Genomic DNA, 24,919 nt, shown 5'->3' with positions numbered 1-24,919 from the left:
CACACACACACACACACACACACACAGTGTTCTATATCTAAAAATGCAGTGTTTACTTCTTCATCATGGCCCCTGAGCACAACAGCTAGAGATTCCTAAGTGCAAGAGCCCAGAGTAACCCTGAGCATAGACAGGTGTGATCCAAAAACAAACAAACAATTTTTTAAAAAGGAACTCAGGGTCAGAGAGATAGTACAACAGATGGAGCACCTACCTACCCAGGCTCAATCCCTGGCACCCCAAAGGGTCCCCAAGGCCCTCCAGGAGTGATCCCGAACAGGCAGAAATAAGCCCTGAGTACCACCACTGTGATCCTCCCTCCACCCCCAAACCAAAAATAACAACAACAACAAAAAAACCCGAGTCCCAGACTGCTGTGCCTCTTCATATTCCAGTATCAACAACAGAGAAGGGAGCAGAGTTCAACCACCGATTCCGATGCAACCTTCCACGCATGCCGGTAAAAAAAAAACTGAGTTTCCTGGGGAAGTTTCTTCAGGGAAGGAAAGTAAATCAGGGAGCTTTTAATTGTCACCTCAATTACATGGCCCTTGGCACACCTAGCCAGTTCTCAGGCACCAAGACACCTCCCACCCCCCAACCCCCAGCAGCAGCAGCTTTAGAATGTGGGCTCAGAACTGATGTGCAAGATTAGTTCCATGAAGAATCTGTGGCCGGTAGGTGTCTTGGGCTTGAGATTGTCCCAGCTGTCCATGCCCCTCTGGGAGGGACATACAGGCATCTCTGCCCAGCACAGGGCTGCTATCCCACTGCCCAATCCAGGAGAAGCAGAGCCTTGGCAGGAGACAGACAGGGTATACACAGCTAGCTCCCTTGGAACCACCCCAAAGGGCTGCTGGCAGCTAGTACCACTTTCACAAAGAAATAGGGGAAATATTTTCTGAAGAGAAAGTTGCCAATACTTGAAAAATCTGTCCATATCACTTTACAAGCATTGAGGAGGGAACCAAAAGAATCTCTTACCTTTGGCTGGCTTCTGGGATCCCCAAGAAAACAGCATAGTCACATGAAAGAAAAGAAAGAGGTAAAATGCTTTTAATTTGGAGGGCTGGTTTTGAGGGGGTCAAATGATGGGGTTTTAGGTAAAGTTTAATTAGGAATATCCCTTATTAACTCTGAATTCAGATGTCAATTTCCAAGCTGGTATCTGTGACTTGCAGGCGGAGAGTTAGGGAATTGTGTTTCTGTCATATAATTTACAACACCCTTCACAAGGACACATTTCCTGCCACCAATACCCCCAGTTTTTCTCCTCTGCTTATCTCTGCCTGCCTCTAGGACAGACATTTCTCTCCCTCCCTCCCTCCTTACCTCCCTCCCTCCCTCCCTTCCTTCTTCCCTCCCTTCTTCTGTCTTCTATTTTTCCTTTTAGACACTGGTTTGCAATACTGTTACTGAAGGGATATCATGCCTATCACTTTCCTTCCTTTCAGCAACCAGTTCTTGCCAAAGTGATCATTTCCAACTCTCATTGTCTTAGTGATCCTTCTCTGCCCTCACTGCACTCCCTGCTCTTTGTGGCAAGCTTCCTCCCATGGACCAGTCATACTGGCCCTCATCTCTACATTGTCTCTGAATATTATTACCATACTATTTTTATATCCCCCAAATAAGTGTTTTTATTTTTTTATTTTATTTTATTTTATTTTGGTTTTTGGGCCATACCTGGCAGTGCTCAGGGGTTACTCCTGGCTATCTGCTCAGAAATAGCTCCTGGCAGGCACGGGGGACCATATGGAACGCCGGGATTCGAACCAACCACCTTAGGTCCTGGATCGGCTGCTTGCAAGGCAAACACCGCTGTGCTATCTCTCCAGGCCCATGAGTGTTTTTATTCATGACTACCCTCTCCCTGATTCATTTCACTCAACATAATACTCTCCATATCCATCCAGGTATCAGCAAATATCATGACTTGATTTCCCCCTCAATAACTGCATAGTATTCCATTGTGTATATGTATCAAATTTCTTTATCCCCTCATCTGTGCTTAGGCACTTGGGTTGTTTCCAGATTCTAGATATTGTGAATAGTGCTGCAATGAACAGAGGAGTGCAGAGAGCTTTGCAGCAGTGACATAGTCTGTGTTGGTAAAGACCCCTTTGATTCTAGCTGGAGAAAAGGGAGAGATTCAAGAAGAATCCGTTGTTAGGGCTAGAGCAGTGGTGCAAGCAGTAAGGCATCTGCCTTGCCTGCTCTAGCCTAGGACGAACCGTGGTTCGATCCCCCGGCATCCCATATGGTCCCCCAAACCAGGAGCAATTTCTGAGCACGTAGTCAGGAGTAACCCCTAAGCTTCACTGGTGTGGCCCCAAAACAAAACAAAACAAAACAAACAAAAAAAGAGAATCAGTTGTTAGATTATACCTTGATTTACTCAAAACAAACTTTATCCCTGGTTTCTTTGTATCTGTTTGTTTACAACTTGGTTTCACCCAAAACAAAAATTGTCTCATATGAAAACCTGGGTAGGACAGGTTTAGGATAGCCTGAGCTATCTGCCCTTACTCTGTCCTGACTTCCCCACCTAGGGGTGCTCTCTGTACTCAATAAAAATGACAGTTCTGGGGGCCGGAGAGATAGCACTGCAATAGGGCGTTTGCCTTAGATGCTGAAGGATGATGGTTCAAATCCTGGCATCCCATATGGTCCCCTGTGCCTGCCAGGAGCGATTTCTGAGCACAGAGCCAGGAGTAACCAACCCCTGAGCACTGCCGGGTGTGACCCAAAAAAACAAAAACAAAACCAAACCAAAAAAAAATGACAGTTCTGGCAGGCAGCTTGCATTCCATACGAGGTAGAAGATTGCCAGACTATATATACATATATAATCCAAACCTTGTTTGGATTATTTCATTCATCACCCTGATTCAGACTTGCTCACCTGGGGTTGGAAATATGGTACGTGGGGTGATTTTACAATCAGTCACTGCAAGGAATCTTGCCCTTCTTCTCCTCACACTTAACAAAGTCTCCTTTCTACTGTGCATGTGGCTCACCCCAGGCTCCAGATACAGAACCACCTGGTGTATGGCTAAGGGGTCTCCTCCAAGGGTTGGAAGCTGGGGTTCAATCCTCAGCACTGCAGGAGTCCTAGGGCACCTCCAGAAGCAAGCCCTGAGCACTGGTCATCAAGCAGCCATGCAGGACCACCAGGTAAGACTCAAAGTCACCCCACGTCACAAAGCAAAAGTGGGGAACAGAACAGGTCCAGGTAGTGTAACAGGGAGACCCCTGTCCTGAGAGGCACCTTGAAGAAAGCACTGGGGAGTTGCTTCAGCAGGGCTGACGTAATGGGCCTCCACCACATCTGCCTCTCCCTACCCACATAGAACATGCAGACATAGATACAGACTAGCAGCAGACCAGTCTTGTAGGCTCTGAGCACTTCAGCATTAGTGATTCCGGCCCTGGCTCCACCGGATAGAATCAGATTCCAAGGTGCAAAGTATTTTAGAAACTGGAGGGAGCCTGGAAAGATCAGTGGAGTTTTAGGGATAAGCAAGCTACCCTTCTCCAAGGATCAAACACCAGCTCACCAGGGACTCGGGAAGGATGGATCCTGGATGCACTTCCTTCCTGCTGCCCAGCCATCCCCCACCAACCCTCAGGATTGCTGATTGGCTGACATCCGGCACAACTTCAGCACCGGGGGTTGGACAGCAAGAGAGGTGCTTGAAGAGAGATTCTGGGAGCAACACTGATATGCCAAAGACAACAGGAAATAATTTCTTTTATTTTCTTTTGGCTTTTGGGGCACACCCAGTGGTGTTCATGGATTCCTCCTGGCTCTGCACTCAGGAATCACCCCTGGTGGTGCTTGAGGACCCTATGGGATGACAGGGAGAGAATCCTGGTTGGCCACATACAAGGGAAATGCCCTCCCTACTGTATTATCGCTCAGGCCCAATAAGACACTTCTTAAACTGTCCTGAAAAGAAACATGTGAAATGCTGGCCTACATTCTCCCTCTGTTTTGCTGTTGCTGATATTATTGGAGACACTACTTGTTTGGGGGACACTGCCATTGCCTTCTATATGTAAGACAAGTGCTACTCTGCTGAGCTGCCTTTCCAGTGTGAGAAGAGAAGGATATTCTGCCCCCACAGACAACTGAGCTGCTCACCCTAGGAGGAGAGAACAGTGCTAGCCTGCAGGGTAGGTTCCTGAGGGCCAGACACAGACCTGACACTTTCTTTTTTGTTTTGTGTTTTTTTTTTGGGGGGGGGGGAGGGGGAGGGTCACTCCCGGCTACACTCAGAGATTGCTCCTGGCAGGCCTGGGGGATCATATGGGATTCCAGGAATCAAACCACCTTCTGTCCTGGGTTGGTCACATGCAAGCACCCTACTGTTGTGCTATCTCTCTGGCCCAGCCCTGACACTTCTTACCATCCTCAACGCTCAACTGTGCAAGATGCTGAAAGTCCTCTCAAGTCTCTCATGAGAGAGACGGATACATGGGAAGGCTGCATAACCTGCTAGGACCCAGCCCCTTGGGTGATGACTTCTTTGGTCTAAGAAGCTGCAAGTGGTGAGTTGAGACCAAGCCTGTGTCACAAACAGCTCCCTCCTTCTTCCCAAGCAAAGGTCCCCTTCTTCCAAGGAAAAGGTTCCCTGCTCGGGGCTGATGTTAGTAGAAGCTCTTGCACTCATCAAGCTCAGTATCCAAAAATGCCAGCTCAGCCCAAGTAAGAGAAAAACATCCGGGGACTCATTCCACACCAACACTGGACCAGCATTTTTACACCAAAATCTGCTCTTCCACAGAGACAGCCAGAGAACAGGGTGTTTCACATTATTGACAGACAGCAGAAGAATCCATGGGATAGATCCAAATTCAGGACATAATAAGGAGGAGTGACAAGCCAGGCATTTTAATTACAGAGCTAAGTTTCCAACTAGAGATTCTAATGGCTACAAGAATAAGGCTTGAGTAACCCTCTGGACCCACTGGAAACCCACAGATGTAATTACAGCTCCACACATCAATAAATTAGCAAATTGATTCACGAAACAAGAGCTTCTCAAAGGGTAGCTAACGTCCAGCATGACAGCGCACTACCCACCCCTGAACCTCTTGCAGAGAAACCTCAGACACCCAGAATCACAGGCTGTGGGGCTGGAGCTATAGCACAGCAGAGATAGCATGTGTCTTGCAGGTGGCTGACCCAGGTTTGATCCCTGGCATCCCATAAGGTTCCCCAAGCCCTCCAAGAGTGATTCCTGAGCACAGAGTCAGGAGTAACCCCCTAAGCACCACAGGGAATGCCCCCAAAATGAAACAAACAAAAAGGGCCAGAGAGAAACATGGAGGTAAGGTGTTGCCTTGCATGCAGAAGGATGGTGGTTCGAATCCCGGCATCCCATATGGCTCCCCGAGCCTGCCAGGAGCGATTTCTGAGCCTAGAGCCAGGAGTAACCCCTAAGCGCTGCCGGATGTGACCCAAAAACCAAAAACAAAACAAAAAAAAAAAAAAAGAAGAAGAATCACAGGTCATGCCCAGAGAGATTCAGCAACGCTGAAGCTGGGTCCATCTCCAGGGAGCTGGGTCACTTTCTGCCAGCATGGTTCTCAATTTCACTTTGAAAGACTTTTAAAACTTGCAAAAGGTCCCCAAAGTCAAACAAGGATGTCCTCGTGGGATCCTCTTCTTCACGGTGCTGCCAGTCATAGTGCCTATGACTGGAGCCTGCCTCAGCTTCCCCAACCATTAATACCTCATGCAACTATGTTTCAACAACTGACGGTGCACTATAGAACAAGTCAGCACCAGCCCAGGCCAGTAAGGGCAATGCCAGCATATCCCCTGCCTGGGGATATGGGGTTCTGTCAAGGGCCTCAGCCTCTCTGTGAAAGGTGGCTCCCTCTGGGCCTGGCCAGGCCTCTCCTGTGACACCTGCCCACATGCCATGGGGGAGAGAGGGTGGGTGAGGTGGTGGGTTCCCCCATATCAAGTGCCCACCTCCCCTGTGCATGGCTCTTCTTACAGTGTATCTGGAAGCTGGCGGGGGCCCTTTCTCACCCTTCCCTTCTCCTTACTCCCCTGGGTTCAAGACTCCTGCTCATGGCTCCTTGAAGTAACAGCACCATGGATGCTTATTCCTGACCAGAAGCAAGTTAGCCATGATGTTTAAAATCAAGTTTCTGACAAGCCACATCACTTCTGTCAACTACTGCATCAGAGACAGCTAAATGCTGTCACTTGGCAATTTTAGTAATTCAGTCAAGTTTCCACAAGCTTCACAGTCAGAAGTATTGGGGGAACCTGGAGAAATAGCACAGCGGGGAGGGCATTTGCCTTGCACACAGCTGGCCCAGGTTCGATCCTCAGCATCCCATAGGGTCCCCATAGGAGTGATTCCTGAGTGCAAAACCAGGAATAAACAAGTCCTGAGCACTGCTGGGTATAGCCAAAGACAAAATAAAACAAAATAAAATAAAAAGAAGTATCCAAGTATCTGTTGAAACCAGGCCCTGTCCCACCCCCTCTCCAGCAGGTGCACCTCACAAAGAGCTGATTCTACAGCAGCCATGCTACGTAATGCTGATGTTCCCTGCCCAGTCTTAGCTGGCAGTACCAGCACCCAAAGGAGTCAGTGTGCTGGCCATTATGTTCCTGGCACCCCCTGCCCTTGACGTGCTGAGCACAGAGGAATAAAGCCAGGGGCCAGCCAGTCTCACAAAGGAGGCCTGTGAGTCTCTGTTCCTGTGCTGCCTTCCAGGAATGCACCCTAAGTTCCCCAAAAGGATCCCTCAAAATAAGAACATTCCATGGGCTGGGGAGACAGCTCAGAGGACTAGTACATGTGAATAATGCATCATGCACAGGTGTGGGAGAAACTGGTTTTCACTCTATTTAGGATAATTCTTCTTTGCTGGTACTTGTCCCTCATGGACTGGAAGTACCTCTGCATTGGTCCCCTACTGCAACCTGTTCTCCATCCATGGGGTTGGTCCTTCCCTTCCCATTAAAGACCTCGGGGCAAATAGACTGCTTGCATTTCGGTCCCACAGTTACCCTGCCTGCCTGCTGGTATCCTTTGCCTGCTTGCAGATAGCTTATGGTGGAAACTTCTGAACCTGTTGTATCTCCCTAAACCGTGTGGATTATTTTCTGTTGGTGCTTGCTTCAGACCCATGTCTCCCCATATCAATTGTTCCTTTGCCTGGTAACTGCTAAAGGATCTAAATGACCGTTGCAAGTCAATGAGTATCTGCGCTCCTGACAAGTAAGACTTTCTTTGCCTACTTCAATTAGGAAATAATAGAGAATAAATAATGGGGATGGGACAGAGCTATAGCTCTGTGGGTATTTGCCCTCCCCATACCAAACATCTAGGTTCCATACCAGGCATCCTCATATAGTCCCTCAAGCCTGCTAGGAGTAAGCCCTGAGTGCTGCCCAGTATGGCACAAAACTATATATATGTATATACACACATATATGCATATACACTCATCTTTCTTATATACATAACATTAATATACCATGTTAATTGTAATATAATCAATATTGTATATTAATAAATATATAATAATCAGTAAGTATATAATACATATATTTATTATATATTTCATATTAATTATGATTTTATGTTAATATTATGTACCAGTAATTATATAATCATATGTATTATGTATGATCAATAATTATATATGTTAATTACTTGTGACACATTGTATTAATATAGTGTACGACATATGAATATATTATAAATATTTTATATGAAATATAAATAAAATAAATATACATTAAATATATCAACATAGATTTATATAAATAAATTAAGTCTATAAATAAATATAAATTAAATATAAATATATAATGTATTGATATAATATGTTATATTTAATGATTTATGTTTACAGTGTATAAATATGTACTTATAATTTATTATATATTTTATATATTTATATAGCTCCTCATGCTCTCTGGGCACCTGTTCCCCCTCCTCCTACTCTTTCCCCCCAATAGACCCCTGGTGAGCTGCCTCCCACAGGCCTCCCACACTGGTTTCCCTTCCGGTGGGATCCTCTTCTTCTAGCGCTTCTCAGCTTGCCCTTCTTATCCCCCAGCCACAATGTTTTTGACAAAATGAAAGCGATCCCATGTCCTCTCTGTTCCCCTAAATTACCCTCCAAACCTTAATGAACAAAGCACAGTCTGGAGCAATAGCATAGCAGGAAGAGCACTTACTGAGCCTGTGGCTAACCCGGGTCTGATTCCTGAAATCCCATTGGGTCCCCTGAGCAGTCCTGGAGTGATTCCCAAGCCTGTCTGGTGAGCAGCCCCAAACCAACCAAAACTTGGGGTCAGAGTGATAGCATAGAGTGGAGGCCATTTGCCTCACACAAGGCCAACCTGGGTTTGATCTCTGGCATCCCATAGAGTCCCCTGAGCCTGCCAGGATGATTCCTGAGTGCAGAGGCAGCAGGAGTAACTTCTGAGCACCATGGATATAGCCCCAAAACAAACAAAACAAAAAAACAAAACAAAACAAAATTAAAAAAAAAAAGCACAAACCCCAACAAATGCAAAGCCAAACAGAAACAACCACAAAACCAGAGCTCACTCACAAGGGAAATGGGCTACGTGGGAAATGGACTACGTGGGGGACAGAACGATCAAGGTGAAAACTGGGGCCTGAGATAAGTGGGAACAGACCTGAGAGAGGGACGCATAGTCAGGTCCTACCACTTTGTCCCTCCATGCACAGTCACTGGAGAAAGGCAAAGAGACCAACAATCCTTTCCACTGACGCCAGCAGCTTGAGGGTCAGTCTGGGGTCTAGCCACTGATTCTCAGTGGAAAAGTGCAGAATCCTGGAATTTAGAGCCCTGGTTGGCAAATCCATCCCTGCAGGCCCCCGCATAGTCCAAGAATTTGGACCATTAGGACAGAAAGGCGGAAAGCCTGGCCAGCTCTCTGAGCAGACAAAACCAGTTTGGTCAGAAAAACAAAGCCTGATTTAGCCGATTTGCTGAGGCTGACCTGCCCTGGGGCAGTTCTTGTTTGTGCCTCTGGAAAATCATAAGGAAAACTTAAACTGGTTTTCTGGGGAGGGGGGAACAGCCACAGAAAGTTCTGACTTTGGGCCTAGAGAGATAGCATGGAGGCAGGGTGTTTGCCTTGCATGCAGAAGGATGGTGGTTCGAATGCTGGCATCCCATATGGTCCCCCGTGCCTGCCAGGAACGATTTCTGAGCATAGAGCCAGGAGTAACCCCTGAGTACTGCCGGGTGTGACCTCCCCACCCCACCCAAAAAAAAAAGCAAAGAAAAAAAAAAAAGAAAGTTCTGACTTCATGGCCAATTCCGTGCTTCCTCTTTCTCTCTCTGAGAAACAGGGACTTCACTTGCCTATAGTTTTGTGATTTTGCACAATTTTAAATCTGGGGTTGAGCCACAGAATAGTGGGAAAGATGACTGCCTGGTATGTAGCTAACCCAGGTTTGATCCCTGGCATCCCATATGGTACCCTAAAGCCTGCCAAGAGTGATTCCTGAGTGCAAAGCCAGGAGTAACCCTTGAGTGCCCCCAAGTATGGCAACACTCCTACCCCCTGCCACCATCAAGGGGAAAAAAAAAAGAACAATTTTAATCTGGTCAGAATTAAGTCACCACTTAGGTTAGTGGTTTTTTATTTTAGAAATTTGTTTTCTCGGGGCTAGAGGGAAAGTACAGCAGGTAAGGCACATGCTTTGCATGCAGATATCTGAACCAGGTTTAATCCTCAGCACCCCTAAGTAGTCCCCTGAGCCTACCAGGAATGATCTCTGAGCACAGCCCTTTCCTACAAAAAAATGTTTGTGTTTTTGTTTTTGGGTCACACCAGAAGCACTCAGGGGTTACTCCTGACTCTAGGCTCAGAAATCGCTCCAGGCAGGCTCGGGGGACCATATAGGATGCCAGGATTCAAGCCATTGTCCTTCTGCATGCAAGGCAAACACGCTATCTCTCCGGCCCCATATTTTTGTTTTTGGAACACACTTAGTGGCGCTCAGGGGTTACTCCTGGCTCTGTGCTCAGAAGTTACTCCTGGCAGCTTGGGGACAATATAGGATGCAGGGGAATGATCTCAGGTCAGCCACCTGCAAGGCAAACACCCTATCTTCTGTGCTATTGCTCCAGCACCACCTGCAAAAATTTTTGTTTTCTTTTCCCCAACAGTCCGTGACAGGTACAGGAAGCATTGGCAACCAAACTGCTTGACTTGGGACAAAGCCTGAGACCTGGGGCTAGATCCCCAGCATTGCACATGCCCACCTGACTCCCTGACTCTGGCCACCTACCCTGTTCCCACTCCCACTCTTACCAGAGGCAGAGGCTGCAGAGAATTCAGGGCCGAAATAGCAAGGAGGGCGTTTGCCTTGCATGTGTCCCACCCAGGTTCAATCCCCAGCATCCCATATGCCCTCCTCTCTCCTCGCCCCAGCCTGCAAGGTTTGGTTCTGAGCAAAGAGCCAGGAGTAATCCCTGAGCACTGTCAGGTGAAACACCTCCCAAAAAAGGTGAGGTGTAGTGATAGCACCGCAGAGAGCATTTGCCTTGCATGTGGCTGACCCAGGTTTGATCCCCGGCATCCCATACGGTCCCCAGAGTCTGCCAGGAGTAACCCCTGAGCACTGCCATTCAGTTGGACCAAAACCAACAACATAAAAAGAAAAGAAAGGATAGGGCCAAAGAGATATCATGGAGGTAGGGCATTTGCCTTGCATGCAGAAGGACTATGGTTCGAATCCTGGAATCCCATATGTTCCTCTGAGCCTGCCAGGTGTGATTTCTGAGCGTAGAGCCAGGAGTAACCCCTGAGCGCTGCCAGGTGTGACCCAAAAACCAAAAAAAAAAGAAAAGAAAAGAAAAGAAAGAAGGGTATGACCCTCCTCAGCCCTACACCCCAAGTGTAAGGTTCATCCTTCTCTGCTCCAATCACAGGCACCACTTGCTGACAGTAAATGCTAAATAGCAGCAGCTTGTTCTAACCCAATACAACCTCATACTAACATCAACACTCTGGTCCTTGCTGGCACAACCAGAGTTGTTCTGGGGTTTGCTTCATTGTGGCCATGAAGGGTGAATTAGGAGAGTGCTTCCCCCCTCCCCCCCAAATCCCTGCCCAAGTGCTAGGAAGGCATCTTCTTATGATGCATCCCCTATAGAACCAGGGCACCTCAGGGCTGAGCTGCGAGACTGCAGACATCTTCCGGGGTGCTGCTGTTGAGATGAAACCCTACTGTCCATGACTGCATCTTGTCCAAGAGAGGAAAAAAAACCACCACCCTGCCCTCCTCAGCCTCTTCAGTCTCCTGCCACTGCTTCCCAAGCTCCTTCCTGTCAACATCTTGTCCTTCCGGAACAGTTATTTGTCGCCCTCCACACTGCCACTTCCTTAGGAAACCATGATCCGGAAACTACAGAGCCAGAAAGCCACTGGTCACTGCTACTAACTGAACCAGCTAGGCAGGGGCAGCTGTGAAGAGCAGACAGGGGCAGAGAAAGCTGTCCAGAGACAGCTCCCTGGAGGGAATGAGAGGGTACCAGAACTAAGGATATGAAAAAGGCTGGCAACAAAATACAAACATCAACTAGCCAATCTGGGGCTAGAGAGCAAAAAGTGGGTGCACCCCCCACAAAGTTCCATCCTTAGCATCCCAAATTGTCCCTTGAGCCCACCATGAGGAATTCATGAGCACTGAGCCAGGAGTAAGCTCTAAGCTGGGTGTGGCCCAAAATAAAGAGGGAGGAGAAAATAGTAAAACCAAACAGTGAGGAAAAAGCATGTATAGGTAAGTTAGATTCGCTTCAGGCAATCAATAAACTTATTTTGCCATTAATGCAGGTTACCAGAAGTAAGGATCTGGGATTTTATTTTTGTTGTTATTGCTCTTTTTTTGGGGGGGCAGGGGGCACACACCTGGCTTGGAACACATGCTTGGGGAAACATATGTGGTACAGTGCCCAGGATGGGGATCCAGTTGCATCCCTGCCTGGCCCTCAGCACTATCTGTTCAGCCCCATATCATGCTACTGTGCTTGATGTAACTCACCAACAATTTTTTTTTATTTTTAGGCCACACCCAGTGGCGCTCAGGGATTACTCCTGGATCTGTACTCAAAAATGGCTCCTGGCAGGCTCAGGGGACCATACAGGGTGCCAGGGATTGCTAGGGTCCTTCCCAGGTTGCCACATGCAAGGCAAACGCTCTACCACTGTGCTATTGCTCCAGCCTCTCACCAACATTTTTAAGTCCTTACAATGGAGCTACAATTTTAAACTGATGCATAAATCTCTCAAAAATGACTAGATACGGGACCAGAGTGATAGCACAGTAGGGAGAGCATTTGCCTTGCACACAGGTGACTCAGATTCGATCCCGGCATCACTTATGGTCCCCTGAGGCTACCAGGAGTAACCCCTGAATGCAGCTGAGCATGGCCCAAAAACCAAAAACAAACAAAAACTGTGTAAGGGCTAGAGGAAGAGGGAATTAAGGCACTGTGGTCCATCTAGGGTTCTGTCAAAACAGCCTCCCAAAAGCATATTTTCCTGAACTGCATCTCCTGGCTGGCCACATCTCGCCTGATGCATGAGAGCAGGGCTCAGACCCAGTGCTCTCATTCCTGGTAGTGCCCAGGGGACCCTATGGGGTCCAGGCATCAAAATAGGATCAGCTGCATAAAAGACAAAAGCTTTGAGGTTAGGGCTGTGGCTCAAGTGGTAGGGTGTTTGCCTTGCATGGGGCTAACCTAAGACGAACGATGGTTCTAGCCCCCCCCCCCCCCCGCCGGCATCCCATATGGTCCCCCAAGCCAGGAGCGATTTCTCAGCACATAGCCGGGAATAACTCCTGAGCGTCACCACGTGTGACTCAAAAAGAAAAAAAAAAAAGAATGGGAGGCAGCGGGGCCGGAGAGATAGCATGGAGGTAAGGCATTTGACTTTCATGCAGAAGGTCAGTGGTTCGAATCCTGGCATCCCATATGGTTCCCCAAGCATGCCAGGAGCGATTTCTGAGCATAGAGCCAGGAGTAACTCCTGAGCACTGCCGGGTGTGACCCCCCACACACACCAAAAAAAGGGGGGGGGGGAGGCAAAAGCCTTAATCTCTGCCCTTTTTCTCCAGCTCCAGAATTATTTAATCTTATAGTGTAGCTTAAAGTACATATTTTCAAGGGAGTTGGGGGGTGGAGTGGGTGAAGGAATAGTTCATAGGATGGCATTTGCCTTGTACATGAGTGAACTGGGTTTGGTCCCTGACATCCCCATAGGGTCTCCTGAGTACTACCAGGAGTGATTCCTGAGCTCAGAGCCAGGAGTAACCCCTGAGCACTGCCAGGTATAACCTTAAAACAAACAATAAATATTTTCCTGGGCTGGAGAGATAGCATGGAGATAGCATTTGCCTTGCATGCAGAAGGACTTTTGTTTGAATCCCAGCATTTCATATGGCCCCCCAAACCTGCCAGGGGCAATTTCTGAGTATAGTGCCAGGAGTAACCCCTGAGCACCACCAGGTGTGACCCCCAAAAAAAAAAAACAAAAAACTAAACAAAACAAATTTTCCTAAAAATGCTATAGCTGTATATTTAGCTGATTCAAGTTAGAGAAAAGTTTGACCATAGACCATAAGAACATGGAAGTGAAAAATATGAGCACAGAGAAAACAGACTTAAGCAACAATGTGGGTGAAATGCTACCAAAAAGGAGCACAAAGGTAACATTTTTAATATTTGGTTAAAATTTAACCATTGCTTTATAGTCAATTAAAAACAAAAACAGGGCAGGAGTGATAGCACAGTGATAGGGTGTTTGTCTTGCACACAGCCGAGCCAGTACAGACCAAGGTTGCATCCTGGCATCCCATAAGGTCCTCAGAGCCTGCCAGGAGCGATTTCTGAGGGCAGAGCCAGGAGTAACACTTAAATGCCGCCACCGCTGAGTGTGGCCCCAAAACAACAACAAAATGAAGACTAGAGAGAATAGTCCAGGGATTTGCCTTGCATACAGTCGACCATGGTTCAATCCCCAGCATCAAATCCAGTCACATGACCACCATCAGGAATAACCCCTAAATGCAGGAGTCAGCCCTCAGCATCACCAGGCTATGACAAAAGTTCAAATCCCAGTGCCATAGATGGTATCTGATCATCACCAGGTGTGAACTCTGAGCACTACCAGTTGCCACCCTTAAAAGAAAAATTAAAAGAGTGGCCGGAGGGGCCGGGCGGTGGCGCTGGAGGTAAGGTGCCTGCCTTGCCTGCGCTAGCCTAGGACGGACCGCGGTTCGATCCCCCGGCGTCCCATATGGTCCCCCAAGAAGCCAGGAGCAACTTCTGAGCGCATAGCCAGAAGTAACCCCTGAGCGTCACAGGGTGTGGCCCAAAAACCAAAAAAAAAAAAAAAAGAGTGGCCGGAGAGATAACATGGTGGTAGAATGGTTGCCTTGCATGAAGAAAGATGGTGGTTCAAATTCCAGCATCCCCTATGGTCCCCCAAGCCTGCCAGGAGTGATTTCTGAGTACAAAGCCAGGAGTAGCCCCTGAGCGCTGCCGGGTGTGACCCAAAAACAAAAAATTTCAAAGAAAAGACCTGGAGAGATAGCACAGCAGTAGGGCGTTTGCCTTTCTTGCAGAGGGATGGAGGTTTGAATCCCAGCATCCCATATGTTTCCCCGGGGCCTGCCAGGGGCGATTTCTGAGTGCAGAGTCAAAAGTAACCCATGAGCGATGCCAGGTGTGACCCAAAAACCCAAAAGAAAATCAAAACAAAAAAACAAAACAAACAAAAAAACAACAAATAAGTAAAAGAAAGAAGGTGCTGAAAGAGCTCAAAGGCCCATGGGGAGGACTGGGTAGGAAGTGGTCAGTGGACATCAGTCCCTAAGAATCATCCACATCAGCAAGACCCCGCAGTGAAGAGCTCGTGTCCAGTTTGGGCCAATGGAGCTTCTCTGTTAATGCAACGTCTGTGTGGTTCCTCCGTCTCACAAGCTCCATCCACTGAGCAAGGTGCACTTGTCTCTGCTGGCCTGGCCAGGACTATAATGGAGCAAAGATAATGAATGTCTTGCTGCAGATAATGATAATGACGGCCTGTTCCCGGGCAGTCAGGTAAGGTCACATTTTTCCAGTCCTCTCCAATCTGTTTATTCCAGAACTCACTGCACTCCCTGAACCACCCTGACCTGTGTGCAGCCCATCTAGGGTTCCATCAAAACAGCCTCTCAAAAGCATATTTTCTGGCACTGCATCTCCTGGATGGCCACAGCTCCCTGAAGTATCAGAGCACTGAGCCTGAGCCCTGCTTGGGGGCCTTCTCCACAGTGCACCTCGGTGATGGTTCGTTTCTGCTCCAGAGCCTGGTCTGACCCATTCCCATCCTAACTGGTCTCATGTTCGTTCAACTAGAGGCTTGCTCTATGGTGAGGAGGTGATAAAAGTCCTTGCCGAGGGCCTGGAGCAGTAACACAGTTGGGAGGGCGTTTGCCTTGCACATGGCCAACTCTGCTTCTATCCTTGGCATCTCATATGGTCCCCTAGCCTGCCAGGAATGATTCTTGAGCACAGAGCTAGGAGTAACCCCTGAGTGCCACTAGGTGTGGTCCCAAAACAAACAAACAAAAAATCCTGAACAACCATAGGTCAAAAAACTGTCACTGTTGGCAACCATCCCTCTGGTGTTCGAATGCAGACACAGTGACGAAGGAAGAGGAGCCTGGAATAAATGTCAGTTAACTGGTGGCAGCCACAAACCTCAGCCCAGACAGAATGTTACAATCAGGGAGCGACCCTGGTGGTTACACAGGCATTGATCAAGTCACGTCCATACTCAGACTAGCCGCAGAGCAAATACGGGTCTAAGGCATAAGCCGTGAATGAAGCCTACCTGTTTTGATCCCTGCTGGCCTCCCCAGCATTGCAGGGCACAGACCTAGACTCTCTCTCCCTCTCTCCCTCCCCCCCCCTCTCTCTCCCTCTCCCTCCCTCTCTCTCTCCCTCCCACCCTCCCTCCCTCTCTCTCTCTCTCTCCCCCCCAAGTGAAATTTACCCTTAATTATTATAAAGTCAGTAATAAAGTAGAATAAGTTATAATTATCTATGACTATCACCAATAAAAATCAGAACAAAAAACCTGTACTTGCTTTCTAAGGATAAGAAACATGCTAGGGGCCCGGAGAGATAGCACAGCGGCATTTGCCTTGCAAGCAGCCGATCTAGGACTAAAGGTGGTTGGTTCGAATCCCGGTGTCCCATATGGTCCCCCGTGCATGCTAGGAGCTATTTCTGAGCAGACAGCCAGGAGTAACCCCTGAGCACCACCGGGTGTGACCCAAAAACAAAAAACAAAACAAAAACAAAAACAAAAAAAGAAAGAAACATGCTTGGAACATGATGGTGAGGGGGCTAGAGGGAGTGACAAGGTTCTCAAACTCGCAGCCCGCGGGGCCGCAAACGGCCCTCCGTACAACATTTTGTGGCCTGCCCTAGAGGAATCTTTTTTGTTTTGTTTTGTTTTAGTTGTTTGGGTCACACCCCCCAATGTTCAAGGCTTACTACTTAGTAGACTTTGCACTCAAGGATCACCCTGACTTTGCCTCCTGCGGCCCCCAGGTAAATTGAGTTTGAGACCCCTGAGTAGGAGGCCAAGGGTTAATTCCTGGCATCTCTTGCCCCCCTCCAAGTACCTCCCAGAATAATCCCCAAACACTGAGAGGAAGAGAAAAGCCACTGAGTACCAGCAGGTATGCACCAAACTACTCTTAGGGGCAGGATGAAGTGCAGTGGTGGAGGGTTTGCCTTGCATACATGAGACCCTAACATTCCATCCCCAGCACTACCAACTTCCAAAAAAAAAAAAAAAAAAAAAAGGAAAGAAAGAGAAACTGTGCTTAGATATACCTATCTTTTAACCAATAGTGTTTCAAATTAAAAGCAAAAGAGAACCATTCCTTATCAGGAATATGATATGACCATTATTTTACATAGAACATAACCAATATTTAAAAGTGCCAGTGCTGTTTGAAAAAAATTACTTAAAGTATAACATGTAGGGGCCAGAGAGATAGCATGGAAGTAGGGCATTTGCCTTGTATGCAGAAAGATGGTGGTTCGAATCCTGGATTCCCATATGGTCCCCCGAGCCTGCCAGGAGTGATTTCTGAGCATAGAGCCAGGAGTAACCTCTGAGCGCTGCCGGGTGTGACCTCCCCCCCCCAAAAAAAAAACATATATATATAGGGGTCAAAGCCATTTGCCTTGCATGCAGCCAACCTGCTGGTTCGATTCCCAGCACCCCATATGGTGTACTTCAAGCCTACCAAGAGTGATTTCTGAGTGCAGAGCCAGGAGTGACTCCTGAGCACTGCTGGGTGTGACCAAAAACAAAACAAAACATATAGGGGGCTAGAGAGACAGTGCAGTGGATAGGGCATTTGCCTTGCACGTGGCCAACCCAGGTTCAATCCCCTAAGTCTGCCAGGAGTGAGTCCTGAACACAGTCCTGAGCACAGACTAAGGGGTGACCCCTTAGCATCAATGGGTGTGGCCCCCAAAAAACAAAACAACAACAAAAGGAATTTCAATTAACGTGATTTCTGATAATTTATGAATGAAGGAAGAACAGCAGTTGTGATGTGCCGAACATCTCACATTAAGAAGCACTTTGGGGAGCAGGGTGAGATTCAAGGCTAGTATGCACACTTCTCAGTCCAAAGCCTCTAGAACTGGGAGGTCCCCTAGCATTATAAGGGGTGACCCACAAGCACCAAGAGCACTGCAGGGTGCGGTCTAGAAACTGTGAAGCCAAATCTCGAAAGAACTTTCCTGCTCCTACAAGATTCCAGGATGGCCTGTTGGCATCCAGTGCAGGAAGTGCTGATGGGTGAGGCTGGCAGGGCCCAGCCTAGGGACAGTCCCTGCTGAGCCTTCCACGCCCCTCCTGATTCACCTCCGGTGTCTGTGCCCAGCCCAGCCTGGCTTTGCCTGTTCTCTCCTCAACGTGGGGCCTGGGATCCTCTGAGGGCATCTCACTCAGATCCTGACGCTTCTGAGGTAGCTAAGCTTAAAAACTAATCCATACACAGAAAGGAGGGCAGAGAGAAAGAGAGATAGAGAAACAGAGACAGAGAGAGACTGAAAGAGATAAAAGAGAAAGAGACAGAGAAGGAGGGAGAGAATTGGCGAATGTAAGAGAGAAGTTTATGAACAAAGCGCAAAGGCCCAGTTGGGTTCCATGGTCTGGTTTGGCCTAGGATGTTGGTCTGGGACTATCTCACTCTCCTTTTTAGAAGCACACCCATTGCTAAGAGGCTGAAGTCTGGCATGGGGCTCAACACCCCACTAACACCCTTCTGTGGAGAAAGGATTTGCCTCACACCCTCGAGAGACTGAAGAGACTGTCACTGTATCTAGACCTGCCTGGCCCCAAGATGAGGGCAGGCTGTGTGGGTGACTGTGACAGGACTGAGTTGTGCATCAGTTGCTCAACAAGCCAAATTTGCGCTCTCTCTCTCTCTCTCTCTCTCTCTCTCTCTCTCTCTCTCTCTCTCTCTCTCTCTCTCTCTCTCTCTCTCTCTCACACACACACACACACACACACACACACACACACACACAGCTTTTGTTGTGGCAACACCGTTGAGCAAAAGTGAAGCCAGGAAGTTAATTTTTTAAATACGTGACCAAAATAATATCAAATCACTCAACTAGGGGCCGGAGAGATAGCATGGAGGTAAGGCGTTTGCCTTTCATGCAGGAGGTCATCGGTTCGAATCCCGGCGCCCCATATGGTCCCCTGTGCCTGCCAGGAGCAATTTCTGAGCCTGGAGCCAGGAATAACCCCTGAGCACTGCCAGGTGTGACCCAAAAACCAAAAAAAAAAAAAAAAAAATCACTCAACTATGGCTACTCAGAGAACCGTGAAGTCTAACAGAACAATGAAGTAATAAAGCCTAAGAATTGCCAAAAAAAAAAGGAAGGGGGGGTGCCGAAGAAATAGCACAGTGGTGTTTGCCTTGCAAGCAGCCGACCCAGGACCTAAGGTGGTTGGTTCGAATCCTGGCTTCCCATATGGTCCCCCGTGCCTGCCAGGAGCTATTTCTGAGCAGATAGCCAGGAGTAACCCCTGAGCACCGCTGGGTGTGGCCCAAAAAAAAAAAAAAAAAGAATTGCTAGGCACAGAAAATCAAATAATGGCTGCCAACCCTTCCCAGGTAGTCTGGGATCACAGAGGTGATCCCACTGTGGAATTCTCAGAATTGGGGAATATTCCCCGTTTTTAGTATAAACCACGGCATCCCAGCTCTACCCCTATACCCACCCAAAGAGACGGCTCAGTGCATGACTTAACTTTCTCAGATTGCCAAGCCACTTTATCTGTTTCAGATCAATAAATATCTACCAAGATGGGGGGCAGAGTGATAGGACATTGAGGAGGGCACTTGCCTTGCAAAAGGTCGACACAGGCTTGATCCCCGGCATAGCAAGAGGTGACCTGCCAGGAATGATTCCTGAGCACAGAGCCAGGAGTAATCCTGAGTACTGCTAGTGTGGAAATCACTGTTGGCAGGGGCTTGGGGGTGGGGGGGAATACTCTGGGATGCCAGGGGTCAAACTCAGGTCAGCCTCATGCAAGGTGAGTGCACTCCCTGCCGTGTTATCTCTCCAGCCCAGGTTTCTGCTTTTTGTTTGTTTATTTTTGGTTTGGGGGCCTCACTTGAAGCTGCTCAGGGGTTACTCCTGGCTCTGCATTCAGAAATCACTCCTGGCAGGCTCAGGGGACCATATGGGATGCTGGGGATCAAACTGTTGGCCGAGTGCAAGGGAAAAACCCTAACAATGTGCTATCACTCTGGCCTTGGTTTTTGTTTTTTAGACTTGAGTTTGTGATTTGAATTTTGAGGGACTTTTAAATGAGAGCTTAAATGCTATGAGGAGGAGACAGGCCAGGCCATGTATTTCCCTCCTGCATCTCTCTCCCCTTCCTACCCCTGGAGTCACTGGGAACCCCACCCCTTTTCCCGTGCCCTCACCTCACCTTATGTTGTTGGTACTGTGTTCACACTAACAGAACCCACCGTATTCAACCTTGGCTGCCAAGGAGAGATAGGGGGGTCCTGGCCATCCCAGTGGGCAGCACTCCAGTGGGCCAGGCCGTGTGGCCATTGGTCTCCAAGGTTGAAAGGCCTGGCCAGTCTTTCTGACTATTTGATTCCTGTAGCTTTAGGCTAAACTGGGAAACTTGGGGCAGGAGAGATAGCACAGCTGTAGGGTGGGGTATTTGCCTTTCATGCAGCCAACCCAGAATGAACAGTGGTTCAATCCCTGCCATCCCATTTGGTCCCTTGAGCCTACCAGGGGTGATTTCTGAGCACAGAGCCAGGAGTAATCCCTGAGCACCACCAGGTATGACCCTCCCAAAAAACCAGAAAACAACAACAACAACAACAACAAAAAACGAGGAACTCCTCTTGTCCTCCTTGGATTTCAGAGGAGTCAGCACCATACACCACACTGGGCAGTCCTTCCCCATGGGGGGTGCTGCAGTGATATCTGGGGTGATCATGACCTGGAATAGAACTGAGGGGTACTTTCCGTTTGCTCACTTTAAAAAGGTGGTGGGTTTCCAGGGTGGCTCCTGGTGAGTTTTTCCCTGGCAGGAATGTGGCAGCCTAATGAGGCTGGTGGGAACCTTTGGGGCCAGGGACCTGCCAATGTTGGGATTGGCTGTACAATGAAGTAGGTGCTTGGTCCTTTCGTATCATGCACACTGTCCAGGGATGACCTGCACTGATAGGTGTGGCCCAAAATTAATCAATCAATCCTCAATCAATAAGTTCTTCTAAAAGTCCTTCAGATCTTTTCTCTACCTTTTCTGAAAAACTAGGCAACAGTCAGAAGGGCTCAGATCCAGGGCTGGCGAGGACAGACGCATCTCTAGGGCACTGCTGAGGGAGGGGAATAACTAACTAGATTCTAGCTCACTGTTCCTGAAAGCCAAATCCCGGGATTACCGACTCTTGTGTCATACAAAGGCAGGACACGCAGAAATCGAAGTCTCTGAGTAATGATCCCTCCCTCTGCTCAGGAAGGTGACACAAGAGGTGGGAGTGCAAGTTTGCAAGGAGGAGCCCCAGGTCCAGTCCCCAAAATTCTTATACTTTATCTGGCTGATGTCAGCATTAACATCTACATAAGAAACAGGATAAAACCTCTCTCTTCTCTCTCTCTCTCTCTCTCTCTCTCTCTCTCTCTCTCTCTCTCTCTCTCTCTCTCACTCAACACACACACACAAACACACCCACCCACACACACCCACACACACCACAGTCACTTTTTTTTAAATCTAAACAGTGGAATTCGGTAATATTGCCTCCTTTATTTTAATTTTTTGGGCACAACCAGCAGCACTCAAGGGTTTAATCCTGGCTCTGCAATCAGAAATCGATCCTGGCTCAGGGGGCCATATGGGACTACCGAGGCAATCAACCTGATCCCATCCTGGGTCAGGATGCTGTAAGCAAATGCACCTACCGCCGTGCTACACTTTGGCTCCTCCACTTTAGTTCTAATGAACTTAGTATCTCATATACTTTCCTTTTCTTTTTTTTTTTTTTTTTTTTTTTTTTTTTTTTTTTTTTTTTGTGGTTTTTTGGGTCACACCCAGCAGTGCTCAGGGGTTTTTTCCTGGCTCCGTGCTCAGAAATTGCTCCTGGCAGGCACGGGGACCATATGGGACGCTGGATTTGAACCGATGACTATCTGCATGAAAGGTAAACGCCTTACCTCCATGCTATCTCTCCAGCCCCTCTCATATACTTTCTGATCAGTCATGTTTGGTGTGGTTTGGGAGCCACGCCTGGTGATGCTCTGGGGCTTCCCCCCTGGCTCTGCACTCAGGAGTCATCACCCCTGGTGGGGGCTCGGGAAACTGTAAGGGAGGGGCTATAAACTGAGTCCAGGTCAGTCGGAATATAAGAAAAAACTTTACCTGCTGTGCTATCTCTGCAGCCCCCTATCTGGTTATTTTATGCTAAATCTATAATTCTGGGGAAATTCAAAACATTTAATCCCCCTTTAACTATAACTTTATGTAATATAACCATACCGGGAGTCCTTAAGTCCTTAGCATCAGATGGTAGCATCTAAGTAGTATTGTTTTTTGTTCGTTTGTTTCTTTTCTTTTTTCCGCGTGGGGGGGCAGGTTATACCTAATGGTGATTGGGAGAATGTGTGGTTCCAAGAATAAAGCCTGGGGTGTCCTGACTGTGGCGGCATGCACTCTGGCCCTAAGAGCAGCTCTATTTCAAGCTAGCAAGAATGACTCACTTGTCACAGCTAACTGCTAAAGGGCTGATGATATGATAGCTATTGGTTAGTAGGTATATCATGAATGGCTTGTGCCATTTCAGCTAGGAAACTCTGGGTCTTATAATCCTAGATTTAAAAATTTGCATCTTTCCTTGATCCCAGAATATAGCAAGAAGGAAAGAATTTGAGTGTAAGAGGAAAAACACAAATATAAAAGGTGGGGATCAGGGGCCAAGCAGTCTCAGGCATTGGGAGTGTTAAAAAAAAAAAAAAAAAAAAAAAAGCACCAGAAATAAATATCCAAGCTAAAGGCAACAACAATGGAATCAAGAGACACAAACTTAAACAATCTTAACTTAAAATGGGCCTATTATACTGGTAGGCTAGGGGCAGGAAGGGTGGTATAGGATGTACCTGGGGAACTTTGGTGGAGGGAGGTGGACACTGCTGATGGGATTGGCCCTGATTCATTGTATGTCTGAAACACACTATAAAGGACATTGTAAATCACAATGGTTTCCAAAAAAAAATTAAAAAAAAAAAAGAGTTAACACCCACCCAACTATTCCAAAAGGCATAAAAAGGACACGTATGTCTTTTCAACATTTTATGGGTGTTTTATTAGACGGCTATAACTTTTGCTGAATATTTTCTTATACAGTGACGCTCCCCCCCCCACCTTTTTTTTTCTTCTCTCTTTTTTTTTTTTTTTTTTTTTTTTTTGGTTTTTGGGCCACACCCGGTAACGCTCAGGGGTTACTCCTGGCTATGTGCTCAGAAGTTGCTCCTGGCTTGGGGGACCATATGGGACACCGGGGGATCGAACCGCGGTCCGTCCAAGGCTAGCGCAGGCAAGGCAGGCACCTTACCTTTAGCGCTACCGCCCGGCCCCTTTTTATCTTCTCAATATGGAATTTGGTGTGAAAGAATCCCTCAGTTTAATGCTTATGTTTGAACCAAGTCATGGGTGTTTTTGGACGTGATCTTACGCCCCCATATACTCTGATAACGCCACGTGGCATTATTTCTTGTTTGCTTAGGCACACTAAAATAGAAAAATACTATACATAACAATAAGTTCTTATCTAATAGAAATGGGAACACACAAATCTTGTAGTGCAATGGGACCTTACACCCTGAACATTGATATAAAGACCTGGCACAGGCCTCAGAAGAATGGACATTCTCCATTCACCCCTGATCTAGAGAAGACATCTACAAAACATCCAAGGTTGTCTATAACATCACCTGGAGGCAATCTTCTACCAGGGAAGACCCCACCACAGCTCTGACATCGACCTACTCAAAAGAGACTTCCCTTAACACTGAGAAAACTTAACAACAACAATGACCTGCTTACTGGACAGGGCTTGCTGTATTGCCCCTTAATTGTGAGGTGAAACTAGTGGATACTCCGGGGCTGGAGAGATAGCATGGAGGTAAGGCGTTTGCCTTTCATGCAGGAGGTCAGTTCGAATCCCGGCGTCCCATATGGTCCCCCGTGCCTGCCAGGAGCAGTTTCTGAGCCTGGAGCCAGGAATAACCCCTCAGCACTGCCGGGTGTGACCCAAACAAAACAAAACAAAACAAAACAAAACAAAACAAAACTAGTGAATACTCCACACCAGCCTGACTTCAATGTAGGATGTGCAGATTCCAGGATCTTTAATACAGAAATCTGATGCCAACAATAGGACTGCATGAAAAATAAAACTGTATTGGCACTACAGACAATGACTTGTATTGAATAAACTCGTTTGCCTGGAGCTTAGAGTTGGTCTTTTTTTTTTCTAGAGTTGGTCTTATGCCAGGAAACTTCAGGGGTAGTGGTCTCCTTGTATTTAGACCAAGGCTATTCCTTTCTATGACCCCCCATATTTTGGTGGGCCTATGCAAACAATATTTGCCACTCTAAACACCATTTTTACTGTGCCCTTTTGACTAACCCTTAAAAAAAAACCTTAAACTTTTGATGTTAACTTAAACTAATATGTATGTGCATGAATATATAAAAATACTATGCCTTCAAAGTTAAGGAGTCACATCAATCTCATGGCTTTAGATTGCTTTGTGTACTGCTAAGAAATGTTATAATGTACTACAATCTAGGGACTTGTGGACAAAGTAATTGTACATGGGTTCTGCCTTATTTTTCTTTCTTTTTTTTTTTTTTTTGGTTTTTGGGCCACACCCATTTGACGCTCAGGGGTTACTCCTGGCTTGGGGGACCATATGGGACGCCGGGGGATCGAACCGCGGTCCGTCCTAGGCTAGAGCAGGCAAGGCAGGCACCTTACCTCTAGCGCCACTGCCCGACCCCCTTATTTTTCTTAATGTTTTTTTTTTGACTGCAAGTTCAATATTTAGGCGTCAGCAAGGGGATTTCTTCTGAGAACTCTGTTTATGGGCGATTGTTCTTTCACTGTAACTTTACTTTGTCCTCTTTGCATCATTGTTCTCATAATTAAAATAAAAATTAAAAAAAAAAGGGCCCAGAGAGATAGCACAGCAGCATTTGCCTTGCAAGCAGCCGATCTAGGACCAAAAGTGGTTGGTTCGAATCCCGGTGTCCCATATGGTCCCCCGT

General features: G+C 47.4%; 1 protein-coding gene across 1 annotated transcript in view; it reads right to left on the bottom strand.

Annotated features, from left to right (window-relative positions):
• Window positions 1–24,919, bottom strand: part of KIF13B (kinesin family member 13B) — a 156,290-nt gene that overhangs the window by 102,113 nt on the left and 29,258 nt on the right. Inside the window, 1 exon segment of the mRNA XM_049771160.1 lies at window positions 985–997. Coding sequence (XP_049627117.1) covers window positions 985–997 — 13 coding nt within the window.

Source organism: Suncus etruscus, chromosome 4 (assembly GCF_024139225.1).
Source record: "Suncus etruscus isolate mSunEtr1 chromosome 4, mSunEtr1.pri.cur, whole genome shotgun sequence".
NCBI classification, from domain to species: Eukaryota; Metazoa; Chordata; class Mammalia; order Eulipotyphla; family Soricidae; genus Suncus; species Suncus etruscus.
The sequence above is the reverse complement of the archived record's forward strand: the minus strand, read 5'-3'. Positions and strand labels throughout refer to the sequence as shown.